We start from the raw sequence: 25972 nt of genomic DNA on the forward strand, positions 1-25972 counted from the left end.
TATATATATATATATATATATATACACACATATTTAGCAAATGCCTTATTTCATTATGTTGTGTTTTTGTATTGGAAATGTAAGGGCTGAAGATGAAACTGAAATGCAGGACATCCTTCTAAGATAAAAACATATGGCAAACTGCCACATTTTAGATCCACTGAGAGAATTCATCTAATTGTGGTAATTACCTACCTTGAAAGTTTTGGAGCATTTTCTAGATCTTGTGAAAATAGTTCCCACCTCTGGGTACAATTTAGAAACTAAAAAGGTACTCGCTGACTACTGCGTTTCACAAGTCCCGTAAGAGGGATTTCAACCCTCAGTGTCTCATCTGCAGCATTTTGGAAACTTCTGAGCACACTAGAACCACTCTTGAGGTCTTAATGAATACACTACGGGGTAAGACAGGTATCTGGGTGCCCATTTTCCCGACTCAAATGCCCCTATAGATGAAGGTGAGGATTAAAATGATTTCCCGATTAAATTCTTTTTTGTAAATTTTTATTGGCTGTGAAAGCAAAATATATCCATTTATGGTTCTACCTAACCAAAACAAAGTGATTGAATAAAGGGGTGTGTACTTGGATATTAATGTATTTTTTTACATCTTTAATAAATATGTACTGGGGGAGTAGACAAGGGCCCCACCTTGGCTATGCCCAGGTTGGCAATAAATAACTGGAAGTAACTCAGCTGTATGACTACATTTTTTTTTAAGCTGTATTAATTTCTCCCACCTTATTTCACAAGGATAAGCAAAACAGTAGACTAAATTAATGAATACATTCTATTACATATGATTGTATTCAGAAGAAAAATAATATCGAGTGCTTGTTTTACCCAGGCAAGGTGAGTCCCTTGAGCATTTGCCTGATTTCTACTACTTCTTTATGTAATTGGATATAATGGTGACAGAAAAGTTCACAATTACTTAAAATATGTTTTCTTCAATGAAGATAATAAAAATATCCTGTTCATGCAGAAAAGTAAATTATGAACATTACACAAAAGTTTATTTAAAGCAAAAGTAAATAAATTAATGAATGGAATATGGTCCGGGTGCGGTCAAAAAAACTCAAATAGTAAATGGGTATACTATTTTTATTGAGCCAATGTTTCGCCTCACTCTGACTTTGACTTCCGTCAAAACAGCCCTGACGAAGTCCTGCAACGTGGGGCGAAACGGCTCAATAAAAATAGTATACCCATTTACTATTTGAGTTTTTTTGACCGCACCTGGACCATATTCCATTCATTAAATAAATTAATGTTTCATTTGAAAATAAAAAGTGTATGGATTACTTCATCAATATTTATAAAATAATTTAACAACCTTTTTTTCTAATAAAATTTATTACTTTCTTTGTTTTAACCTTAACTATTAGCTTTAATTAAATTTGTGTCAGTATAATCTGTTGTACATAACAGTTTTAAATGCAATGATCATTAAAAATCCATTTAGAACAATGTAAAGACGTCTTTTTGGTTTTTCAATTTTTCTTTTGGTACCACAAATAGCAAAAGTTATATTACTTATTTCCTGTATTGGTTCCTAGCTATAAAGTACATAAAATATAAAATTTTATTTCTTCCTATAAGCAAATTGATTACAGCTATACTTCTTCAGGGTTAATAATCAAATAAAAATATTAATATAGCTTCAACTAGATTTTTCAGGACACTTCTGATAGATTAATGGTTCAAAAATAGGACAGAATATACAGCCCTAATGATTTTATATAAACTTCTTCAATCATTTTTATTATTAAAAATATACTTTAAAATTAAACAAAAAAAATCAATGATTGACTATAGACATCATTCTATGGAATCATCCACACTCAGAAGTCAGCTCTAGGTGTTTATAGGAAATTAAGAAAGACTAAAATAAAAAAGAAATAGTTAAGGCAAATATTAAAAAAACAACTTTATTTAAATAACAAACATTCACAACAAATATCAATAACTTTATTTACACGAGATCAATTTATATAAACTTAAATGGATTGTTTTCAGGATACCAATGAACTATAAGATACTGATGACCAATAGCTAAATATAACATTTAAAAAGGTAACTATTGCTTCATTGATAACTACTCACAAGCTAAGAAAACTAAACTCATTCTAAAATTATAATGATTCAGGAAGAAATTACTAATTAGTAAAATCTAATATTTAAAAGTAGAAACAGAATAAAAAAATATTAAGAGTAATTACAATAAACTAGTATTTACAATATTATATACTAAAAATCATGAGTTATATACAATATCAAAACATTGATATAATTACATTTCACAACAAATCCAAGAGGCACTGTATTAAAGTGTACAGTATATTTCTAAAAATAAATTAAAACTAACTCTGAATTTATGAACTTCAAAATTAACATGAGACAGATTCATAACTATTAAAAATGTAAAAGATATTTAATTTTAAAATTTTCAGTTATTTGTGTATTTTGCATGAAAGACACATGATTCACGTAATATAATGAATAACTTTCAATTAGTTTATGATTACCAACTACTTATAATAAATTATTTACATAAGTGAGAGCCATCACTTCCAGGCTGTTTCTATCTACATTTAGACCTTGAGGCTCAGCTAACTTCCATTTTCACAGGTGTATTATCCATTACTTGTGAATAGGTATTATCATAGTACTGATTTTCAGCAAACCACTCAGGATGCTCTTCAAGAAACCTAAAATAAACAAATGTTAATTCAGTTCAAGGTCCTCATTTCAGCAACTAATAACAGCTATCATAAAATTGGGCCGTTTGTGGCTGAGTTGAGGCGTCTACCTTCCCTGCATTGTTACTGCAATTAACAAAATGAAATTTAGCTGAGAGTTGACTTTTATTTCAATTTTGGAGATTCTACAAAATGAGAAGTTGACCTCCCCTCTCCCTCCACCATAGTCAGAATAGGTTGGTTACCAGTAGATAACCCCCCCTCCATGTCACTAATGATCCAGAAGGGAGTCATAAAAAAAAAAAAAACTGAAAATTAGATCCCCAGTGAGCGGACTACAACTTTTTATTGACTAACATCTTTCTTTATGCATTAAATTTTAAGAAGTCAAGTATTGCTATGAAACATATATTAGAGCATTATGTTATGAGAATTTTTCTTTCCTTATATAATTAAATGTTAAAATAATATATTTTTAGTAATTAAAATATGAGAAAAAAATAACATACTTAGTAAATCCATTTAAGTACTCAGTGATTGAATTCATTTTCGATTCACTATGCTCAGCATGAGGAAATATTTCTGGTATTTTGACTGCAACAAAAACACAGAAGAAATTAATTAATTTTAAAAAAAAATTAAGTAAAAGTTTGATAATAATTAAGTTATCTATGAAGAAAAAATTATTAGTTAATTAATTATCAGTATTATTTCTATATCTTCCTCCTACCACCATAAGTGTTGGCTAAGGTCACTCCAGCTTGTACTAACAGGCCCCAGGCAAACAAGAAGCCTCATCCATGATCAGATTAAGCATTTCAGGTATCTTCAAAAAAACTTGAGGATACAGAATGGGGATGTCAAAAAGGCTCCATCCATGGACCTACCAAATGGAAGCTGGCCTTTGATGAGTTACTGGGAGTGCTCCCCAAAATGGTCTAAATAAATCACTTAATCACAACATTAGTTTTCAGTTACTGGGCTGGCTTAAAATAAGTAACAGAAAGACTGTATGTATCTTTCAAGACTCAGACCACCCTCCTGTAAAGCATAATTCAAAGGGTACTAGGTATACTTAAGCAGTCTGGAACTAAAACCTCTCACAACATTCCATTGAACTATACGATACTGTTGAGTAGTGATATCAATTACACACCACAAAACTTCCATCAAGAAGTACTTTCCTACAATCCAGAACAGTTATACAAATAATAATAGCCCAGGTGTTTCTCAGGTAACTTTTTCAACCATGCTGAGGGTTAACATTTCTACCATATTTCCATTTCCACTAATAAATTTCCTTAAAATTCAAGATATTTTTTAATCATTTAATCAAGAAACATATATATACTACATACCTAGAGCCCTTGCCAGATGAACAGCACCATAGATGAGGCAAGGAGCAATCGGATTGCCTTCTGAACCCTGCTGCTTCAAAAACCAATCAGGTACTAATTTTCGGTTGACTAACTTCTTTAGAAGGTCCCTTTCTCTTTGGGACATAGGTCTCAAGACCAGATTCTCCCCACTAAAATAAATAATTAACATAGTGGTATCCCTGATTTACAGAAGTCTAAGTAACACTAAATATAACCTTCAAGAAGTTAGTTGGAGGAGCGAGCAGTCAAGAAGGTAAGGTTTCTGGTTTCCATTTCCCAACCAACTTCTTGAATACATTTTCAATCATTTAAATGATATTTCCACCATAATAAATGTAATCTTCTGTATCTTGTGGCATAAGTTTTTTTTGATTTTAGTAAAGCTATAATTTTGAAATGCAACTGAATTAGGTAAGATTTTAGAGTCATTATCAATTACAATACCAGGATTAATAAACTATCCTTGAATGGATATAAAAAAAAAAATGTTACAAATTATTACACAATGGTGGTTTATTACTTCTATAATAATTTACAAACATTGAAATGTATTTAAATAACTGTAATAGTTCCAAATTAAAAAAAATATATGTTTCACTGGAATGTTTTGTAGGCTTTGGTATAATGATTCAAAACACTTCTTTTTTCATCATAAATGTCCGACAAATGAAATCCCTAACTGGCTGTCATTTTGAAGCAAAATGTTAGGTGACAGTAAATGGACACATTTTTTGTTAGATTTTGGGATTCAATTTATCTTGAAATCTAAAACCTCAAATGTTGAGGGGTTTATTTTTCACCATTCATCTTAATGTTCAACCACATACAACTTAGCCAAATCACTAAAATTTTCATTCAACACAGTTTTGATAATTGGCTTTTTGTAGCGGAGAGCGTCAAGGTGGCCTTAGTAACCTACATAACTGCAACAATGTTGGTTCGAATCCGGACTGTGGGAGTTGACTTTCATTACCAGGCTACCACGCAGAAAGAACACTTAACCTTCCACTTTGGTTAGAATAGGTCAGTTACCTTTAGATAACCACTTCTCTGTGTGTCAGAAATTATAAGGTAGAGGGTTAAAAAAAAAAAAAGATTTTTGATAATTTCTTCTTTACCTAACACAGTTAATAATTTGTTTTCTTTTCCGGGTTCTATCAGGTTCAAATATAACAGTTTAAGAACTCAAAGAGAAAGAACAACAAAGAGCTTTAAGAACTTTTAAAAACTCAAAAACTGATGAAATCATAAAAAAAATATGTTTTACTGCAGAGAGTGGTAATTCCTGTGCAATTGTTGATTTGAGACTGACTTTCAATCTTCTTTGTACCCATCGACACTGGCAACAAAACATTTCATGAACTGACGAGTAGTGTTGGTCTACTGGATTGTACTATAATTAGTTAAAAATATAAGCACAATTTTATAAATTAGTTACTTATTAATGTCACAGTATTTTAATAGTATCATTCTAACAATCTTCGATTGTTTTGTTTTTCTCTTTTAAACCATTGTTTTATAAATTAATAAATTAAATTTTTAAATAACTCATTTATTTAGCCATAGCATTAATGATATACAATGAGCAATTTTCCACAATAAAAAAAAAAAAATGGTGCCTGTTGAAAACCTATGCCCAAATTGTTTCTCAGGTCCCAGGAATAAAAGGGTTGGGGTGCCTACTTTGACCTTTTAAATAAGTGAAAGTATCCTATCGGTCATAAAATACAAATAGTAAGTTAAACTAAATACAATCTATAGATTAAAAATTTCAAAATTCATATTAAATTTGAACTTACCCTTTTACCACATCGTGGCCAAGAAAAGATGCTAAATCAACAGATACACCATCTAACTTGTTTTGTGATACATGCCCGTCTTGTTTTGTTTGAGATACATGATTTTCTGTTTTTACTAAAGCCGTGTTATCCGATTTCTGAGAAATATCTACTTTACTGAGTGGAAGCGTATTATTCACAGCAGCCGTGTGAGTGCTGTTCAATGTAGCAGCTACATTTGTCTCAGTATGAGATCTAAGTGATTTTTTTCTATCAGTTTCTCTTACAGGTGAGTCTACAAATTAATCAAAAAATATATATATAGTTTTATATAATTTAAAATTGACAAATATATATAAGAATACATAAATCATTCCCTCAACTGCCTATAATTCACAACGCAAATACTAATTTGTTTAAATATATCTGATTCTCGAAGTATTCTTGGATTAAAGCATAGGAACGACAGAGCTCTAACAGTTTGATTTATACTGGGTCAATGTAATCATTTTAGCACTGATTGCAAATAACGTTCAAACTAGTATTCTTACAATACAAAACTCGGTAATATTCAGTCCAAAGAATATTTAAAGTGCCAAACCAGGATTTTAACCATATTGGTGCAACAGAAGGTGTCAGTTATATGTCAACTATTTTATAAATTAATAGTTAGTAAATTTTAGATAAACACAACACAGTTTTACGACTTGTGAAGAGTTTTCGAAAAAGTATATTCAATCATGTTTTTCAAGAGTGAAAAACAACCCTTTGAGGATCATTTTATGTCCATCTGTAAGCTCTCTTGAATAGGCAATATTATTATACTTAGAACTAAAACATTAATCTAATAGAAACACTGTCATAATAAAAATTTCCATAGCCCTCTCTTAGTTATCTTCTCCTACATGTGTTAAGAACCTTAATACTCCATTTGACTCCTAAACCCGCTCAATCACTGTTTCATCAAATTTCTCACATTGTAGCAACAGCAAAGCAATCTCTCTGACTCACTGAATGCTATATTGAAAAAACGTATTCACTACTGCCTGAAATTCATTCTACGGATACTAAATAAAAACTATTATTAGTTTAAAATGATTATTCTCCTCTCTGCATCGGCAATACTCCCTTAACTTCTTCAATTCACTTTTCTTATTATCTTCATGGATACCCAATTAATGATGGTGAGGAAAAACATCATCAGTTCCTGCCTCTCCAATGTCTACCTAAATCCATACTATGTTTCACTGCAAAAATCTAACAATTTTTCCAGCTTCCAGAATTTCCAACCTCAATACACACTACTCCATATCTTTCCTATTATTATTAAATTTGTCTTTTATTTTCACACATTTCAATCCATTCAAATAAGGTCAAAAGGTAAATAACCAAATTTCTATCAGTTTTTAATCAATCATTGTAATTATAATTCATACCGATCAGAATTAAACTAGAAATTTTTGGTACTGCTTTATTTAATTTTTCCTGTATAAGGTAGCAGCAAGATCACTCATATTTTCTGTTTATTACAATTATTTAAGCAAGAACCCCTGATTTTTTTCTTTTTTTTATCTTCCCAAATCATCAGATTAATTTAAAATTGAAAATACAATATATAGCGATACAGAATACACACTTTTAAAAAACAAACATGAAATGAGTTCAAAACTCATAGAAAAATAAATTAGTTAAAAAAAAATTAATTAAAATGTTCATCTAATTACAAACATCTTACTTGGCTTTACTTCTTGTTCCTCTTTAGGTTCTTCTTTAGTTTCAGTTTTTTCTTCTTTCTTGCTGAAATTGTAAAGATAATCAAATCAGTAAAATATAAATAACTTAATGATAATTTTAATGAAAAAAGTGTTTAAAAAACATACAATTAAGTATGTGATTAGTAAATGATAAAAAAAAAGTTAAAATATAAATATGTGTTTATTTTTACATACATGTGTAATATAGACATAGAAATATTTAATATAAACAAATTTAAAATGGGGAATTCAACTTTTAAAAGCCTGAAAATAAACTAAACACCATATACAACTTTTTAAATTGTTAAAAATGTTTAAAAAATCATTTTAATGAAGTAATTTTTTTTTCCGTAGCTTTACGGATGTATAAATACATAAGAAATGTGGAAAAATTAGCATCAGAAACTTGATAGTACTTACATGGGTTTAAGAGAAAAAGTTTTTGTTGTGAACTCTTTGAACTGAAGACGTTCCTGAGGGTACAGAAGTGAAAGTTCTGTCATAAAATCAATATAAACTCTTAAACCATCAGCAACTTCACGACAAAGATTAGCTCTGAAAAATATAAAAATTACATGTATATGAGTTTAAACAAATAATATTTTATTAATATATCACATATTAATTTTTTGTCTGACAGGTAAATTAAATTAAATCACAAACATCTTTTCATAATGCTAGCTACAGTGACCAAGACGCTTATGAGCATTTATACTGTTATTTCATTACTTTAAATATTTAACAATTTTCTTATTTACACTAGACCAAGCGAATAATATATATACATACATACATATACATACATATATTTACATATACATACATATAGTTGACCATAAAACTTAAATATAAGAAGATGGTCAGGATTGCGGTCAAAAAAGAACAAATAGTTTATAACTATATGTCCTGATATTAAATAGTTATAAACTGTTTGTTCTTTTTTGACCGCAACCCTGACCATCTTCTTATATATAACCAAGAGGATATATTGTTAACCAACAAACCAAGTGTAAAAATATGTTTTTATAGGATTACGAATTTTTAACAAACCCTATTTTTATAGAGCTTCAATTTGAGTGTAATTTCAAACCTAGTTACAAGGAAAAAGTATACTATATCTAAACTACTTGAAAGATAAAATACCTGATAAATATTTCAGCAACGGTCATATGTGCATTCTTTCCAGCAGTAGGCCTTAGATGGCCTCTTTTGTGACATAAAAGTCTAATTTGATTTATAGTAAAATCTTTCATATACGCCTCGAGTATTTCTACAGCATTTGGAGAAGCAGGTAATTTCACTAACTAAAAAGAAAAAAATACTAAAATATATTTAAGTTGCAACAGTTAAACTACAGCAAAAGTTCATCATTTTTATTTCAATTCAGAAAATATATCTTGCAGTAGAAAAAAAAAACATATCATAGATATAGATAGTATAACAATATAAACAAATAATATTGAAGATTGCAATAAGAGATGGGCAATAAAATTAAAAATCTGATTCTAATGAAATCATACTCTCAAGTGATTGACATGAAAGAATCATACACTTGGAAATGGTTGATTCTTTATACAGCAGAGTTTAAGAAGTTAAAGTAGAGGATAGTTTCATTAATAAACAAAGAAGTTTTGGCCTGAAAAACGACAAGGTTTGACAATTATTTTTTATAAAAGTTCAATAAAAAAAAAAAAATGAATAAAATAAAAATAATCACTCAAAGAAGAATCATACAAAAGAATATATATATATATATATATTCATTCTATATAGACTAATGAATGAATTATTGGGAATTGGTTTATTTGAAGGAATCAAAACATCACATCACTATTTGGAATGGAAGCAGGCTGATAATTTCATATTCAATTGTAAATCCATACAAATTAATGTCTATAAGCTCCAATAATGAGCTCTAGTAGAATCAATTTGAGGATTTAAGAAAATCCCACTACTGTTAATTTAAAAGAGATAAAGCTGATACAGCTACCTATGAAATCCATTGATAACTACCTTGTTGCTGTTGTTAATGAGGGAGTGGTCCATATCCAAAAGGGCTTGGAGCCCAGGGCTGAATGTTGTTTGAACTCCACCTCCTGCTTCTCCTTCGCTGTCACTTTCGCCACCTCGCTTTTCATTATCAGAGCCCGTTCTGCTAAGCGTTCTCCTCTTACGTCCTCGGCGATAAAGATTACCGCCACTGACAACACAAAAACTAATTCTTTTGCTAATAAGTAATATAATCATCAACAAATAAATATATTATAAAATAAGATCGATTAATATTTCTAATATATATGTATATTAGATTACAAGGGAAATGGTAACACTTAAATAGTTCAAAAAGAACCTCGACCACTTAAATTTTCTAGGAGTTAAAAAATTTAAACCCTAATCTGAAGTATTGAAATTTCTTATTAGAAACAGCTTTGTTATAGAAAATAAATCTGGTGTACTGTTCCCATCACACTGTCAGTTACCAGCCTACTTTGAGCAGAAATTGATTTATGGAATCCGTTCTATTTAAAGTACATCATATACACAAACATATTTAGACAGCTAGTGAACAATAATGCGGAATACAATGCACTGCATTATTTTCTACCATTTAAGCTGACACTTTCTTTACCTATACCAAAATAAACTTCAAAAATATTAGTTAACTATACGTAAAATTAATGCTGATTCCAAAACGCTGGCCACAAAAATAATAAATGAAATTAACACAGCTGAGGTCATCTGCTGGGCCAGATACCATCCGATGAGTTCTAAAAAGAAATGGATTTAATGCCAGAGTAAATCGGAAAAACCTTTTATTAGTAGAAAAATCACATAAAGAGAGTCAAATTTGCTTAAGAATATTTACAAAAAGCTTCAGGCTATTGGAATGATGTTATTTTCATAGACGAGAGCAAGTTCAATGTTAAAGAATCAGACGGATGAACATTTGTATGGCGGAAGACCAGAAAAGCACTAGATGAAAAAAATTTGACTGAGACTGTAAAGCACGGTGGTGGCAGTGTGATGATCTAGGGCTGTATGTCAGCAAGTGGGGTGGGTTTGGTTTTCATTAGTGGAATTATGGACTCAAGAAAGTATATTGATATTTTAAGAGACGATTTAAACCGTAGTACTGCTAAACTAGGAATAGAACATAGTTTCAAGTTTTATCAAGACAATGATTCGAAGCATAAAGACTTGAGAATGGCTTTTATATAACAGCCCTAGGATATTGGAAACCCCTTCTCAGACCCCAGACTTGAATCCCATTGAACACTTATGGGCCCACCTTGAGCACCAATTGAAAAAATACGCTATTAATAACGTCACTGATCTCAAAATTAAGTCAGAAGAATGGGCCAAAATTTCAACTGAGGTGACATCCAAGCTGGTAGAATCCATGCCCGGCAGCTGATTGCAATACAGAAGAGCAATGCCCTTCCCACAAAGTACTAAATGTAATTTTCTACAATTTAACCATTAAAGTTTAAATTGTGTATAATCATTTTTGCAAGACACTTTCATATGTTATATTATTTGTTACACTGTTAAATATTTAAAAATAAGTTTTTTGAGAAGTTTTCTATAAAATATGATTTAATAAATGACTATCATAAATATATTCTTTTTTTAAAGTATTAGCGCTCACTTATAAATAACAAATAAAAACTGTGAACTTTTCCTCAAATTATTTTTGTGTATGAAAACTTTTGCGATGCACTGTAAGTGAAAGTAAAAATTATAGATGGTACAAAATATTAATTTAAAACAATTAATTATCATATGTTTTTCCCAATACACTATAACCCTATGTTTATATATTTTAATACTTTCCATTACAGTGTACTCTCACTAATCCAGAAAATTCCATAATCCGAACCGCCCCTTAAAAAAAATAATTGAAGATTTGATTTTATGTAAGCAACAAATATATACATATTATAAATATGTATATATAATATGTATATATCTTACCATTGTTACTTATTTTTTATTCTTAACATTGTTATTTCAAGTTTATTTTATATTGGTTCTATTTTATGTCTTCCTTCCTTTTATTTATATGTAATTTCTTAACACTTTATTTTTACAAAATATTTATCCTAGCTTAAATTACCTTATTGTTGTAATATTCTCAGTTTTTTTTTTTTTTTTGTATCTTTTTAGCCCTGATGAAGCCCTGCAAAGTGGGGCGAAACATCAGACATTAAAATAGTTATAAACTATTTGTTCCATTTTCGACCGCAACCCTGACCATCTTCTTATATTTAAATATATACATACATTCAATAAAACCATATTATCTACACCTTACGTGCTGAGGCTTGAATAATCCATTTTTTTTTTTAGACTCTTTTTATTTAAAATAAAATCTAAAGATAAATATTCAAATTTGGAATCATATTTATTTTTTCAATTTCTTTATTTGCCAATATAATTAAACTTTTCATTAAATTAATCTTCACTGCGAAATTATATTGTTGATAAATTGATTTGATATTTACGAAGTAACTTTTTTTTTCTTGTTCTGTAATCAGAATTTGTTGCTCATCCGAAACTCCGTGGCTCTAATTAGTTCGGATTAGCGATAGTCCACAGTACCTCCTAAGTCTTTATATGTTAGATAAGAATATTCCTAAAATTTTTAGATTGCCAATGCTATACTATACATTTATTACTATTCTTGTTTCCTGTAATTTGTTTTCAACCTGAGAAAATATTTCTCCTTTTTTAAATTATAAATTCTTTCATAGTTTATATTCATCCTCTTTTTATCACTAACAATGGAAGATGATTAATTATATCAAATAAACAAAATGAGCTTTACTTTATAGGAAGCCATTTGGAAAATTCGGTATTAAAGATCTGTCAGACTATTACATTGACCTTGCTGATATTTTCGATTTTATTGTATATTGATTAAAACAAGTTTCACCATTCAAATAAGTTTAATCAAAATTATTAAAAAAATTTTCGAGAAAATTGTAAAAATAAAGAGGAAATTCCGGAAAGTCGATTTTAGAAAAAAAGAAATTGTTCAAATATTTCATGAACATACCTGTGTACCTACACAAACAAATCATTTTGAGAGACTTCATTATTTCGACTCAGTGAAACTTAACGTAATTCTGAGAAAAACCAGGATCTAAATTTTATCACAATCACAATGTTTTTCCTGATTATATATTTACATGTAAGTGAAATGTCCTAAGAATGGAATATGATAGGGTCCCTAAAATGATGATAGAGGGACACCTGGGAGGAAAAAGGAGAAGTAGGCCTAGACTTCATTGGCTAAAGAACGACATTTGGCCTCTGGGTATTGGAGGAAGGAAAAGGGTACCTAAGAGTAGGTCTAAGCAGCAGAGGCCAATGTCACATAAGAACCATTGCACCATCAGATGATGAAGCGAAAATAAAAACAAAAGCAACCAACAAATGGGTTATGTTAATGCATACTTCTTAATAAAAAGAAGTAGACATTTAACTGCCTCATAACCTCCATTGGAATAAAAGTTACAGATAATTTTCTAAAACAATTAAAAGAAATACCTGGATTATATAATATTTTATTGGCTTGTACTGTTTCCTTCATTATAAGGCTTTGTAACTATATAATTAAATAAAATAAAATTGTACTTCAACAATCAGTAATCAGTAGTCAGTTAAACTTTTTAAATTTCAGATTTTAATACAAAATACCTTTGAAAAACTTTTGATGTTTCTGATATCCTTATTTTATTAAATATAATCCCATGATGTTTCAATTGAATTCGGTTCAGTGGTTTATAAAACGAAAATAAAAAACTATATTGTTGTAGAAACCAATGTTATGTTTTTTTAAACATAAGTTGAATTGTGTTTAACTTTCTCATGTACTAGGGCATTAACGAAAGGTTATTCAACAGTTTGCCAATCAATTTCTGCAAATCCACAACAAAATATAAGTTTACCTTTACTAACGAAATTCGAAAAAGTGCCACTATTTTGGACTTGAAAATGTTAAGGAGTTGTCTCATCACGCTTAACTTAGCTTGTCTTATTCACTGAATTCACATTGAATGATGCCGCTAGAGTCTTTCTTGAAGTTTTTGTGGACTATATGTTGTGAAAACGTTTTATATTAGTGAGTCAGTGAGGCATTTTTTTGTAGGAACTTATGCAAGGAATGTAGTCTAGTAAGTGAAAGAGAAAATAAAACTGCTGTTTTGTTTTACACTGGACTAAACATGAGTCAGAAGCCAATGGTATAGTTTATAGAATTTTTTTTTTTTTTTATCCACTTTTCAAGACTAAAAATGGTTACTAAGTTCTCTAAGTTTAATTTTTTTTTTTAAATTAACATACTTCATCTACTTCGGATATTTGAGAAGGCATAAAATACTAGAATGAATAATGATTTACAGACAATAACAATATTCAGTTGACACATAAACTAAGACTTTGTGACTTCACAAAAGAGAAAATAACAAACACCATAAAGATGAAGACATTGGATAAGAGGTTATTGTGATCAAGATATTTTGTATTAAGAGTAGGTTTCCTAATATCTACCTGAGCCCAAACCAAATTTCAGACCTGACAAAATTGTGAAATTATATATAATGATTAGTTAATTGTTGCTAATTTAATAATTTTGTCAATACTGAAGTGTAGATTTGGTTGTGATGCAGATAGGTAGCAGAAAACTTCATTTTCATAATAAAAATCACTTGATCATTAATGCTTTCAATCCAATAAAATGCTCTACTCACAAATAATTACAAAAACTTCCTATTCTGTGAACAATCAAAATTCAATGGTATTTTAATGATATCGATACACAAAACCGAGAAATCATAAGAGGATAGCACGTAGTTATCAGCAGCATTACTTTATTAAGAGTGTTGCATCATAAGCCATCATAAAGAAATAAAATGTTTGTACTTTTTAAAGTACAAATGATAAGAATAAAAATAAAGATTGTATCTTAAAATCTAAATTAATAAAAAAAATCATAAAAATTACTCCTAATAATAATTGCAAAAGAAATTAATAACTATAACACCAAACCAATAAAAAAATAATTCTATATAATTTACAATTTGAGATAAAAAAAAATGTTCCTACTTAGTTAACTATGAACTTTGATTCTTGCCAAAAATCATTGTTACTTAAATTCCAACACACACTTAAACAATACACAAACTGAATAAACAGGCACTAGAAGATGGAGATTCTGTAAGTAGCATTGACTAATTTAATATGATCTTTAAATAGGTTAATGCTAAATAGAAATAATACTAAAGTTATCTAAAGTTGAATAACTAAAGGGAAACAGTACTAGAGGTATCCAAATTTTAACTACTTAAATTAATTATAGTGAAATCTAGGAAAATAAATTATTATTTTTTGCAAGAGTGGGTTCACTTCAATTCTGCATACTAAGTAAAATAAATACACACACCAATAAGTATATAATATTAACCATTTTAAAGACAGAAAAAACTATTTAGTTACTTTGTTAAAAAGAGAACAGAAAACTTGGGTTCTTTACTACATTCCTCTGAAGGTCTAAAGTGCATCATTAACTTAAACAGAACTTGCAGAAATCATTAAGTGGTTGGGAGAAAAGTTGGAAGAGGCAGATACTAATTGAACAACTTAACCACCACCTCAGAGAGTGGCTCAAAGCTTTATAGAAATATGATAGGTAGCAGCACTGACTCAGGGGTATTTGGTGAAAGTAAACTTTGTTTTTATTAAAATATAGGATAGTTTAATAAAATTAACTCACATCATAAACAGTGTTTTTATTTTTTTTTTTTTAACCAGGAAAATGAAACATCTTTTACTTAAAAAAAAAAAGAAAGTATTATACCAAATGATAAGAACTTTGTTTACCAACTGATTATAAATTTGAATATGCTATAAGAAATTCTAAAATGCAAAGATCAAATGATATCATGATGGTTAAACTACACTAAACACTCCTGATTCAAGGAATGGTTAAGTTAAACAAGTTAATTTAAACATTTCATTTATACGATTGTGTTTAGTTAAATTAGAAAAAAATAGTAAACATGTTTAAGTAAATGATAATGTAACAAACACTCATTCTCAATAAGAAAAAAATATAAAATATAGTAACTAACCAGGAAGAAACACATGTTTTTTTGGTAAACTTCAATCAACTAACAAATCAAGGTAAAACATGTCTAAAAAATTATGAAGAGTGAATATAACTTGTACTAAAGAAAAAGAGATATAGTAATTAAAATTAACAAAAAGTAAAAAACTCACGATGTAAGTTGAGCCTTTTCAGCAAGCTCTTTCTGCAATTTTCTATTTTCCTCCGTGTCTTTTAATATATAGTCTTCAGTCACAAATCGATCCCAAGTTGAATTCCAACCCTGAATACAACAGGTTTTTAAAAAATTGAATTGGAATGAATAAAACCAAGATTCCAATCAATTCTATAAAAACTAACCTGAAAATGAATTAGAAAATGGACAACTTTTTTTCCACTTTCATCCTTCTTCTCACCAATGCCCAAAACCTGTCAGATCAATCATAAACATGAAACCAAATAATAAAAAATGGAGGATATTTCCATTCATTATTTAATTTTTGAGACATATGAAAGCAATAATTCAAGAAATGGTAATGTACAACAATAGGTCATCTGTCATGAATACTCTAAATATTAACTTCTATATTAGAATTTCCCTATTAAAACTAGCATGTATACAAAACCAAATAAATAAAGTTGATAAAAGTATTGATAATTCTGTTTAACGCAAAAGCCACCAATAGATTTTCTATCCATTAATAATATTGAATAAATTATCCATAACTGATAAAAGGTGAATTGAAAGAAAAGAAAGATTCTTCCATTTTGCAAAAAGGAGTATCCAAAATTCTACAAACATCAATTACTGTTAGTATAATTTAGTTGAAGACAATATTATAAAGGCGAAAAATTTGAATTAAATGGATAACAATGGTTATATTGAGAACAAACTAATTCAATTTAATTACAAGTTATGTGCCTTAATTCTACTACATAAGAATTTCTATAAATCCAACAAACCAAATTTCAAGAAACAGAAATGGGGGTGTATTAAGTGACCGAAAAGATCATTATAGAAGTAAAGAGGGATAACCACAGTTCACCTTTGAATTATATAAAACTTTTGTTTTAGCAGGATCAGGTTCATAACACAGTACTTTTTCTCCCTCACTAAATTTATGTTTCACACTCCTTGTTGAGACCATCGTAAAACTTCATAATAAATTATTTTAAATAAAAGTAATAATCACTAAGACGAGCATTAACAAACCGCGAAAACTGACTTTGTTAACTTTAGTATCATAAAACCAGCTTGGTGAAATCGTATGCAGCGCAGTCTATTGTGTTGACGAAATACTAAACGAGTAGTTTGCGTCTCTGAAGAAAATAAATAAAGTTCTACATATTCGTATCAACAAAATCAGAGTTTACACATTTATTTTTTCCATGACAAGCATAATATTTTACTTTATACTTCTTTTATTATATACTCTACTTGAATTCGTATTTTTTTGTTTGAATATTTTTCTCACATCGTAATTAATGAAAATTTTCTGCAACTTTGTAGTTATGAATTTTACTTCGACCACTCCTCAAATGACCATATCCTAGATATAATTTTTAACTAGAAATCAAAATGTAAAGTACAGAAATCAACACCATAGCCCCTCTTACTTCGAAAATATATTTCCTCAATACAACCGTCTGTGAGGTATATCATACCAATATGACACGCGAGATATATGCCATATTTAATAATAATGATTTTGTAAAGCCTCCTTAAACTTCAAATTTCAATTGGAGGAGATGATGCCGATAGATGAGGAGTCCGATATTAAACACAGAGTGGCAATGCTGATGGGTGCCATCACTGAAGCGGCAAGTATTATCCTCCAACGCCGAAGGGCGAGAGTATCTCCGTTCCCATGGTGGACGCCGGCACTGACGTAGTTAAAAAAAGAACAATACAGGGCCAGGCGTAGGTACCAGGAGTGTAGAAATGACGAGAGGAGTCCTGCACTCCGAGAAGCATAGGTATAAGATATATCGAAACGGAATGCGTTGCCAGAAGAAATCCCGAGATGAATTTATTGAACAGGAGGCAGATAAGAATCCCTGGGATCTCGCGCACAGTGTGACACTGGGAAAGGTTAAGCCGTTGCAGATGATGACGGCTATATGAGTGAGAGGTGTCCAGGCAACCACCCTGGAGCAGGCTGCTAAGATGTATATAAACAATACATAGCCTAGTAATGATCCGTCCCAGGATAGTGCAGATGATGGAATGGTTAAACGCACCACGTTATACCCATCAGGTACCGACCTATGTCCACCATGAGATATGTGTCGTCTTGCTGTGGACAGGCAAAGGATCGAAGCGCTCCAGGACTAGTAGCATAGATGCTCCAATCCTCAAGAACAGTGCCCATTATATTGAGGGGGAGTTGTTGGATATATTCAACGATAATAAAAGTAAGGACGATAAGGAACACTTTCCAAACAAGTGGAGGATTGCAGAGTTTAGTACAAGCAAAGTCAGCTAACTTAACTGCCGCATTTAACTATCATATGCATTCGTCTTGACAGTGAACTGTCGCAACATATAAAACTTATCAATTATAATGGTGAAGGGCGGGCAATCACACCTAAATGTATTATTTTGCTTTTATTATTTCTGAACTTGAGATTGAGTATATTCAAAGTTTTAACCTTATCAACTTATAGTGTTGGATGGAAATTCGAAGAAATACAAAAAGTTATTATAATTCGTTGCCGTAGTGAGCGTTTAATTATAAGTACTTACTTCCATCAGTCAGCGGGCTTTTCGATCGCCTCCCTTCCTACGAACATGACTATACCGTACATTATAGCTAGCGTTCTTCGGGGACTTCAATAACAGATTTTATGAGGCTAGGATGCTATTATGTCTTACACAGCCCCTTATGGTTTTTTCCGTTAATATAACTCTCCATCACTGTTCTTAAGAATCTCATTTCTGCTGACAGTAAGTTGGCTCCGACGTTTCTTAAGAATTATTCAGATTTCCGATTCATAAAGAAGAATAAATAAGAATACTGGCTTAAACCTAACTTTGCCTCTCTGCTTACTTCTTGTTTGCCTGTCAGTGCTAAAGATATTTGGAATAATACACCGTTTGCTATTCTCATTCGATCCAATATCTAATGGTTCATTGGTCCATCTCTACTATTACTCATATATACTTGTAGTACCTAGATAATCAAAATTTTCCACTATCTTAGTTTTTGTGTTAGGCAATTAATTACTAGCTGTTGGTCTGACTTTATAATAAGCATGATTTTGCTCTTTCAGATATTTATACTCATTCTTTTTCTTTTCAATTCTTTAGATACCGTTCATTGTAGCTTCTTGTAGACGTTAAGGTCCATCTGCAATCACTATTATGTCATCTACATAAATGAAACTTTGGATCAGCACTTACAGTTGCTCAAGGATTGCTATCACAATGTTAAATATGAGGGGACTAAAACTGTCGGGAGAAAACATGTCGGACTAAAACTGCATCCCTGGCTCACTCCCATGCAGAATCTAAAGGGTGTGGAACTGGTCCCGTTCATACAAACTATATCTTTTGGGTCTTGATATATTAATTTAATGACACTTACCAAATTAAGTGGAATATTACTCTCTTCTAAGGCACCTCAGATTTCGCAGTGTAGAAGTGAGTCAAACGCAGCTCTTAGATCAAGAAAAGCACGATATACGCCTCTCTTTCGAAGGATAGAGATACTACTTCAGATCATCTACGTTCGAAGGAAGTATGATGCTTGAGTAAGGACGCCCAGATTGCAATGAAATCTTATTCAAACGTAGTACATAGTCATAATAAGGTTTATGGTGTTGGCAACTAGATGTTTGGTAGATTAAGCTGATTTATTACATTTGTACAGCAGCTTAAGTAGAAAGCATGAAAGGAAACCTCATTTATTTTGAACGAAAAGTTGAAGAATAGAAGTTTTATAACAGTTTTTTTCGTGGTAATTAGCTTGCCTGTAGCCATGAACCCATTGGCAGTAAACTCATTACCCTTTTTACCAAGCAAAACCTTTCAATGGATCTTTTTAATTGGAGATCGGATCTATTCTAACCTGCAGCATTATGTATAAGTGAGTTTTAAAATCGAATGAACTCCCGCTGTTGGAGCTTGTTTTATTGGTTTTATTAACAAGCACTCGGTTGACAGTTATTAGTTTATCATTTATACATGCTTAAACGAAATAAATAAAGAAACAACAAGGAAAAACAATTAAGAAAATGGGGATAGGTTTGATGAGTTAACCCAGCATAAGCCTTATAAATATACGCGATTCTTTCAAAGACTTAAATATGAATGTTGGGATTAAATAAAATTGTTGAATTATTTGAGAACAGATTAATTCCTTTTTTTTCGATGCTTTAAAAATTACTCTTAACTCTAGATTTGTAATTACATGTTTGTTATTATTCCTTGTGTCTAGTATTTTGTCTTGGCTTGGTAGCGTTTGTTGGTTTGAGTTTTATAAGTTTAAATGTTGTTTAGTACATATATTATTTGAATCATGACTTTGGGAAAACCTCTTAATACCACAAACAAATCGTAAGCTATATAATTTTATACTGACAAAAGTAGCTAAGTTTTGCTATATTTAGATTAATTATTTTCTCTAAAGCCATGGATTATAAGTTTTAAATATGACTCATACTGACATGATTGTTTTATGAAATTGTTTACTCTTTAGCAAAATGATTTAATTTATTACTTATATTAGTTAAATTAGTTTTTGCTCTAAGTACATTTTTTTCAGTATTAAGTATTTATCTGTTTCCATAATGTTCTAGGTCACAACCTCAAACAGCTAAGTGTCAAAAATGCCTTGAAGTTGGGCATTGGACCTATGAATGTAAAGGCAAAAGAAAGTTTTTACATCGCTCTTCTCGAACGGCACAACTTAGTAAAAGAATAAAAGCAATTGAAGACAAATTAAATGGTGCATCAGAGTGAGTATCATAATGACATTGAAAATTGTATTTAAAAAAATAACATGTCTTAAGATATTTGAGTGATAATGGTATTAATTAAATGAATAATGCTAGATTTATTTTCCGAAAAGCTGTTAGTTTATTGTTATAAACCTAATATTTTTTTCATTTTTAGGAAAAAAGATAACTGTTTAAAAGTATCACTCCAATGTTTGTTATGTTAAACTCAATGTTCCATTGTGTGTTATAACTACTATCCGATATTGTTTGTCCTAATGCAGGACAGCCTAGTTATTCTTATGTCCATTTTGACATAAGTAGTTCCAAGGTCTAATGTCACATTAGTCTGTGTATGAATAAATCGGACTTTTTTTTTTTTCAAAGTATCAACTTCTTTGAAGGAATTGTTTTCATCACATTTATTATTAGGTGACCGGTATACAGTTGAATGACTTTTTTATGAAACCTGATTTTGGGAGTTAATTTTTGCAATATTTGATTTGCCAAATCTGGGAAATTAGTATAGTAGGGAGTTAATTTTTGCAATATTTGATTTGCCAAATCTGGGAAATTAGTATAGGGAGTTAATTTTTGCAATATTTGATTTGCCAAATCTGGGCAATTAGTATAGTAGATACTATTTTGATTTTAAATTTCAATCTTTAAATAGAAAAAATATCAAACCAAAATTCACATGCCTATTATTATGGAGGGCTCTGTTGGACACTAATAGCTTATTTCACTGCTTAATTGAACTTTTATTAGGACATAATCAATTAAAAATCAACATGGAAAAACTCTAAATTAGGGGATGGATAATGGAATAGAGAAAAGTTTATCAATTGAAGTGAGACATTTAGATATCAAAGTTGTAAACTTCTGCTCGCTACTCTTTCTCAAGACAAAGCAAACTCCCTAGAGATACTTTTCTGTTAAGATTAGAGCCTTTAGTCTTTAGGATATCAGTATAACTAACATCAATGGCTTAAGTCATCTTGAGTACACGCCCATCTAGCATGTTGGAGTGACACTTGTAAACCAGTACTAATTATTATTATAAATATATTTATGTTAACATCACGTATTACTTGATTACCTGAGTTAATTTTGTATGTATTACAGAAAAATACGTCATTACTGAAACTTTATAATGAAGCATTTCTGTTTTAATTAAATATGGGGTTCCAAATGTGGTTTAAGACTAAATCTATTAAATTTTAGACAAAACCATTGTTTATCTTGTTACTTCTCATCGAGCATGTCTTTCTTATTAATTTATATAAATGTTTGATTTTTATTTCAAATTAGGATAAATTATTTAAAGACTATAAGTTTCTTTTGATTTTTTAATATTTTAAAGTGGCGTTCTGATCTTTTTAATAGTATATTGTTTTACTGTTGACAAAACCACAAATTCTAACGTTTATTGAATGTGGCCCAAATAGCTGAAGAAAAATGGCTGCCATTAGTCAACATTCAAAGAACAAAAAAACATCAGCTGCTTTTATTTTTATAACAAGTAGGAATCAACATGTAAAATATTTAAAAAATTAAAAATGATCAAGCTACCAACTTATTTTATTTTCGATCACTTGGTATGGATTGATCCATTGTAAATTTTAATTTAAAAAATAATAAATAAATTCACATTTTAATTACATTTCAGGGAGCCTAAACAAAAAGATGATAGTTCTAGCAGCTCAAGCTCAGAAAGTAGTTCATCGTCAAATTCTTCTCTTGCAGGCTCTGATAGCTCATCTGATTCAAGTTCTTCTGACTCCAGTGATTCTGAGACTTCTGATTCAGAATCAGAATGATTCTTCTCATTAGGATATCTTCGTTTTATTTATATCATGTGTACATAAATGTATTTTTGTACATAATGTCTCCTGTTTTTTATTATTTTGTATTTGTAAAAATGTTTTGTGAAGTATAAATTATAATTTATTAGATATGTAGGCTGTTAATTTTTTTATATAAAGCTTTATAGAACTTTATAATTGAAGGGTACAGGAGAAATAGGATCGTAGTCACTTTTTGTACATTTTTTTTTGTATTTAATAAAATAGAGTAACATTGCTGCATCTATTCCATAATATTGCGTACTAGTTTCTTTGTAATATTAAGTCATCTTCTCGTATTATCAATTTATGAAGTTGTGTAGAAAGCTTTTTAATTCTAATAGATGTTACTGACAGCTCAAATTTGAAGAAAAAAAAATGCGATAGTTCCCCCCTCTATCCTTCAATTATGTTAGATATATTTTTACTATATAGAAATAATATGTTCTGCTTTCTAAATAAGTATCTTAGTGAGCTAAAGTAATATAAATCATTGTAAAATGTTAATGTTCAAAAAGTTATCTTGAGCCTTGGTTGTCTATTGAATCCTAATTTAAACATTGTTGATATTTATTGATTTTTTAAAATTATGTTTACCCATTATTCATTTATAATAGTTATAGCAAATATGTTAAGTATTGTAATATAAGATTTCAGTTTATGTTAATAGTTCAAAGAACAATTCATATATTATTTCTTATTTTTAATTGTATACATTCTTCATTTTTTTTACATGTTTCATTGTTTGATTTTTTAAAAATTCATTTGCCAATATTTTTAAGGCTCGTTCTTATATTAAATAATTTTTCTTTCCTCTTGGTTTTGTGTTAAAAAAAAAAATATTCATAAAACTACAGCACTGATGGATCTATGTGTTCATTTTCTTTTGTCAAATCATTTATCTTTTGTTGGGTCAGTTCTCAAGATACATAGTGCATTAAAATCATGCCTTTTATTCTCTGTTGCTAGAGTTAATTATAATACTCATTTTCAATTAGTTAGATAATAACATCTATGAGAATTGAATTAGTTTATTTAAATTTAAAATGTTCAAAGTAAAAATGTCTTTCTCACATCATACAAGAAATTTCACCGATTATATTTATCGTTTTAAGTTATTAATTAGTCAACTCTATGTATAGATATTTATATATAGCATAGGTTTGTAAAAATGTTGAAATTAAAAGATAAGTATTATTGATCATCTATATAAAATCTGAGTATAAACTTTTTTTATACTCCAAACAAATATACTTTTACACTTATATAACAAACGCATTATAAATGTGATTAAACATTGATCACTCATTTTCTCTCTAGCATACTCTTATTTCATGTTTCCTGAATTCTTTTCTTCACTCTTCCTTGATTGTAGAATTTAAGACTTAAATTTTATCTGACAACTGGTCAGATTTATAGGTATAATGGTAATTTTCAGGTAGGGATATTTCATTTTATTACCCTGGTACAATCATTATTTTGATATATTAAGTTTTTGTTGTAATTTTACATTTTTGACTGCTATTAAAGCCCATTTGAAATATATTGTTTTTTAATGTCGGCCTCTTAGCTAACCATGGTAAGCAAACTCATAAACTTCAAATTCTCGTTACCACTGCCAAATCATTGTCAGATGCCAATAGAAAAACATATTTTTCAATACAAATACAACGATTGTTCAGCTGGAATGCTGAACATTTCACAAAGTAGACAGATGTGACTGATTTCTGCCTTGACTTTTATGTATTAGAAATAGGCAAGAATTGAATACATCAATATTTTTTAATTCATTTATTTAAAATAACAATTAAATATCATGTAATGACATCCAGTTCCTCAAAGAAAATATCAACACCATGATCAGCTATTCTCTTACTAGAAAAATCATCCTTAAATTCTAACTTTGAATAATACAATTTTTAATTGTGATTTTTTGATTATCTCACAATAAAAACAATTTTTTGTATAGGTTTTTATGCTTCCTATTGCCCTGAGTTATAAAATACATACATGCACATCCATACACATCAAGGAAGTAACCAAGACGAGATGAAAAGATCCTAATAAGAGAAGTTGAAAAATTGGCTAGGAAGATAACAACATGTTTGTTAGCCAAAAAATCGTTTCCGAAAGTTGGCATTTTCAAATACCTCGGCTCCAGAATAACCTCAATAATTGACTGAGGTAGATCAGTGAATAACAAGTGCAAACAGAGCCTTCTCCCTGTCAAGAATTCTGAAATCCCTACAATTTTAAGGCTGTACAATGCAATGATAAAACCAGCTCTGATATATGGCTGAGAGACCTGGACTACAACAAAGGCTGGTATCCTACAAAGAGGGATTGGGAGATTTAAAAGGAAAGTTCTGTACACATTTACAGGAGTGATTTGGACCTTTCACACAATCATATAATTAATTTTGTTTTTAATACTTTATTTTTCACACACTAAAACTGGAGCCCCAGTCAAGAATTTGATTTGAGATAATTATTTTTTTTCTATCTGATTTTCATTATTTGTTATGCTTATTGACATCCTATCATTGGATTTATTGTAGATTGAATCAGTTTGAGAATAATATTTATAACAGTTTTTCTTTGTTTGTTTTACTAACTTGGAATTATGTTTAACTAACTTATTCAATGATAAAGTTGTGTAATTGCTCCTCTGAATTCATTTCATTTTGGTAGCATTGGACTACAAAAAAGTGATTTAAGCTCCATTTTTGTTGCATACTGCTCTTTATGACCCTGAAGAATGACAAAAAAACAGAAAATTAAGCTTGTTTTGAGAGTTACTGATTTACAATCATCTGTTGACTTTTCGGGAAAGATCGTTCAGAGATAGAACAATCAAAACTCCCCCTGAAATTTATTACATAACTACTTTAGATCCTGGTTTTTATAAAAAAAGAATCAGTGAAATGAAATCTTAGTGATAAATGCTAAAACATTTCTTTAGGGATATTTTACATTATATTATTCATTTTCATTTAAAATCTACATTTATCAAAAACTTCTTGTTCACTTTTTTAGAATTGAGATTTTCGACTTAAAAATATAAAGATCATAGATATTATTTCAATTACCAGTTAAAACCAGAAACTAGCCAACTTGTACAAGGAACCAAATGTTATGAGAGCCGGATGGATAGCTAGGCTGAGATGGGTGGGCCACATTGTACGGATGGAAGAGACCTCAACTCCAAGGAAGCTGTACAGCTGGGTGGAAAAAAAGGAAAGTGGGTAGACCAAAGTTAAAGTGCCGATGCCAGAATCCTTAGAATAAGGAACTGGTGGTCAGCTGCTGAGGATAGGGGAGCATGGAGGACAACTCTTGAGGCAGCCAAGATCCATTAACGGATTGTCGAGCTCGGGATGATGATGAGATACTTCAATTATGCTTAGCTATTGCCAATTAATTCACTATTTAAAAATTATTGTCAATAGTTCTCCCATCCAACTATA

General features: G+C 29.9%; 2 protein-coding genes across 5 annotated transcripts; one reads left to right on the top strand and one right to left on the bottom strand.

Moving 5' to 3' along the window:
- Window positions 1-1905: 1905 nt before the first annotated feature.
- Window positions 1906-16988, bottom strand: msl-3 (male-specific lethal 3). Of its 4 annotated transcripts, none has more exons than XM_014434435.3 (11): window positions 16770-16988; window positions 16084-16152; window positions 15897-16006; window positions 9627-9813; window positions 8757-8917; window positions 8034-8168; window positions 7595-7656; window positions 5881-6154; window positions 4061-4230; window positions 3212-3296; window positions 1906-2711 (listed from the first exon to the last, which is right to left on the bottom strand). In XM_014434435.3, exons 1-11 carry the CDS (start codon window positions 16869-16871, stop codon window positions 2609-2611), a joined length of 1458 nt encoding a protein of 485 aa, XP_014289921.1. In that variant the 5' UTR covers window positions 16872-16988; the 3' UTR covers window positions 1906-2608. The 4 variants fall into 4 exon arrangements, with proteins under 4 accessions (XP_014289921.1, XP_014289920.1, XP_014289922.1 ...); XM_014434434.3 differs by having other exon boundaries at window positions 9627-9828; XM_014434436.3 differs by lacking the exons at window positions 15897-16006; window positions 16084-16152; window positions 16770-16988 and adding an exon at window positions 15114-15336 and having other exon boundaries at window positions 9627-9828.
- A 3141-nt stretch (window positions 16989-20129) lies between these two features.
- On the top strand, window positions 20130-24048 carry LOC106689466 (zinc finger CCHC domain-containing protein 10). The gene is made up of 3 exons (XM_014434438.3): window positions 20130-20281; window positions 20524-20682; window positions 22331-24048. The coding sequence occupies exons 1-3, from the start codon at window positions 20244-20246 to the stop codon at window positions 22479-22481; spliced, it is 348 nt and encodes a 115-aa protein (XP_014289924.1). The 5' UTR covers window positions 20130-20243; the 3' UTR covers window positions 22482-24048.
- The last annotated feature ends 1924 nt before the right edge of the window (window positions 24049-25972 follow it).

The sequence above is a fragment of the Halyomorpha halys genome, unplaced genomic scaffold, assembly GCF_000696795.3.
Source record: "Halyomorpha halys isolate HHAL.00 unplaced genomic scaffold, Hhal_1.1 Scaffold1368.1, whole genome shotgun sequence".
Lineage (NCBI taxonomy): Eukaryota > Metazoa > Arthropoda > Insecta > Hemiptera > Pentatomidae > Halyomorpha > Halyomorpha halys.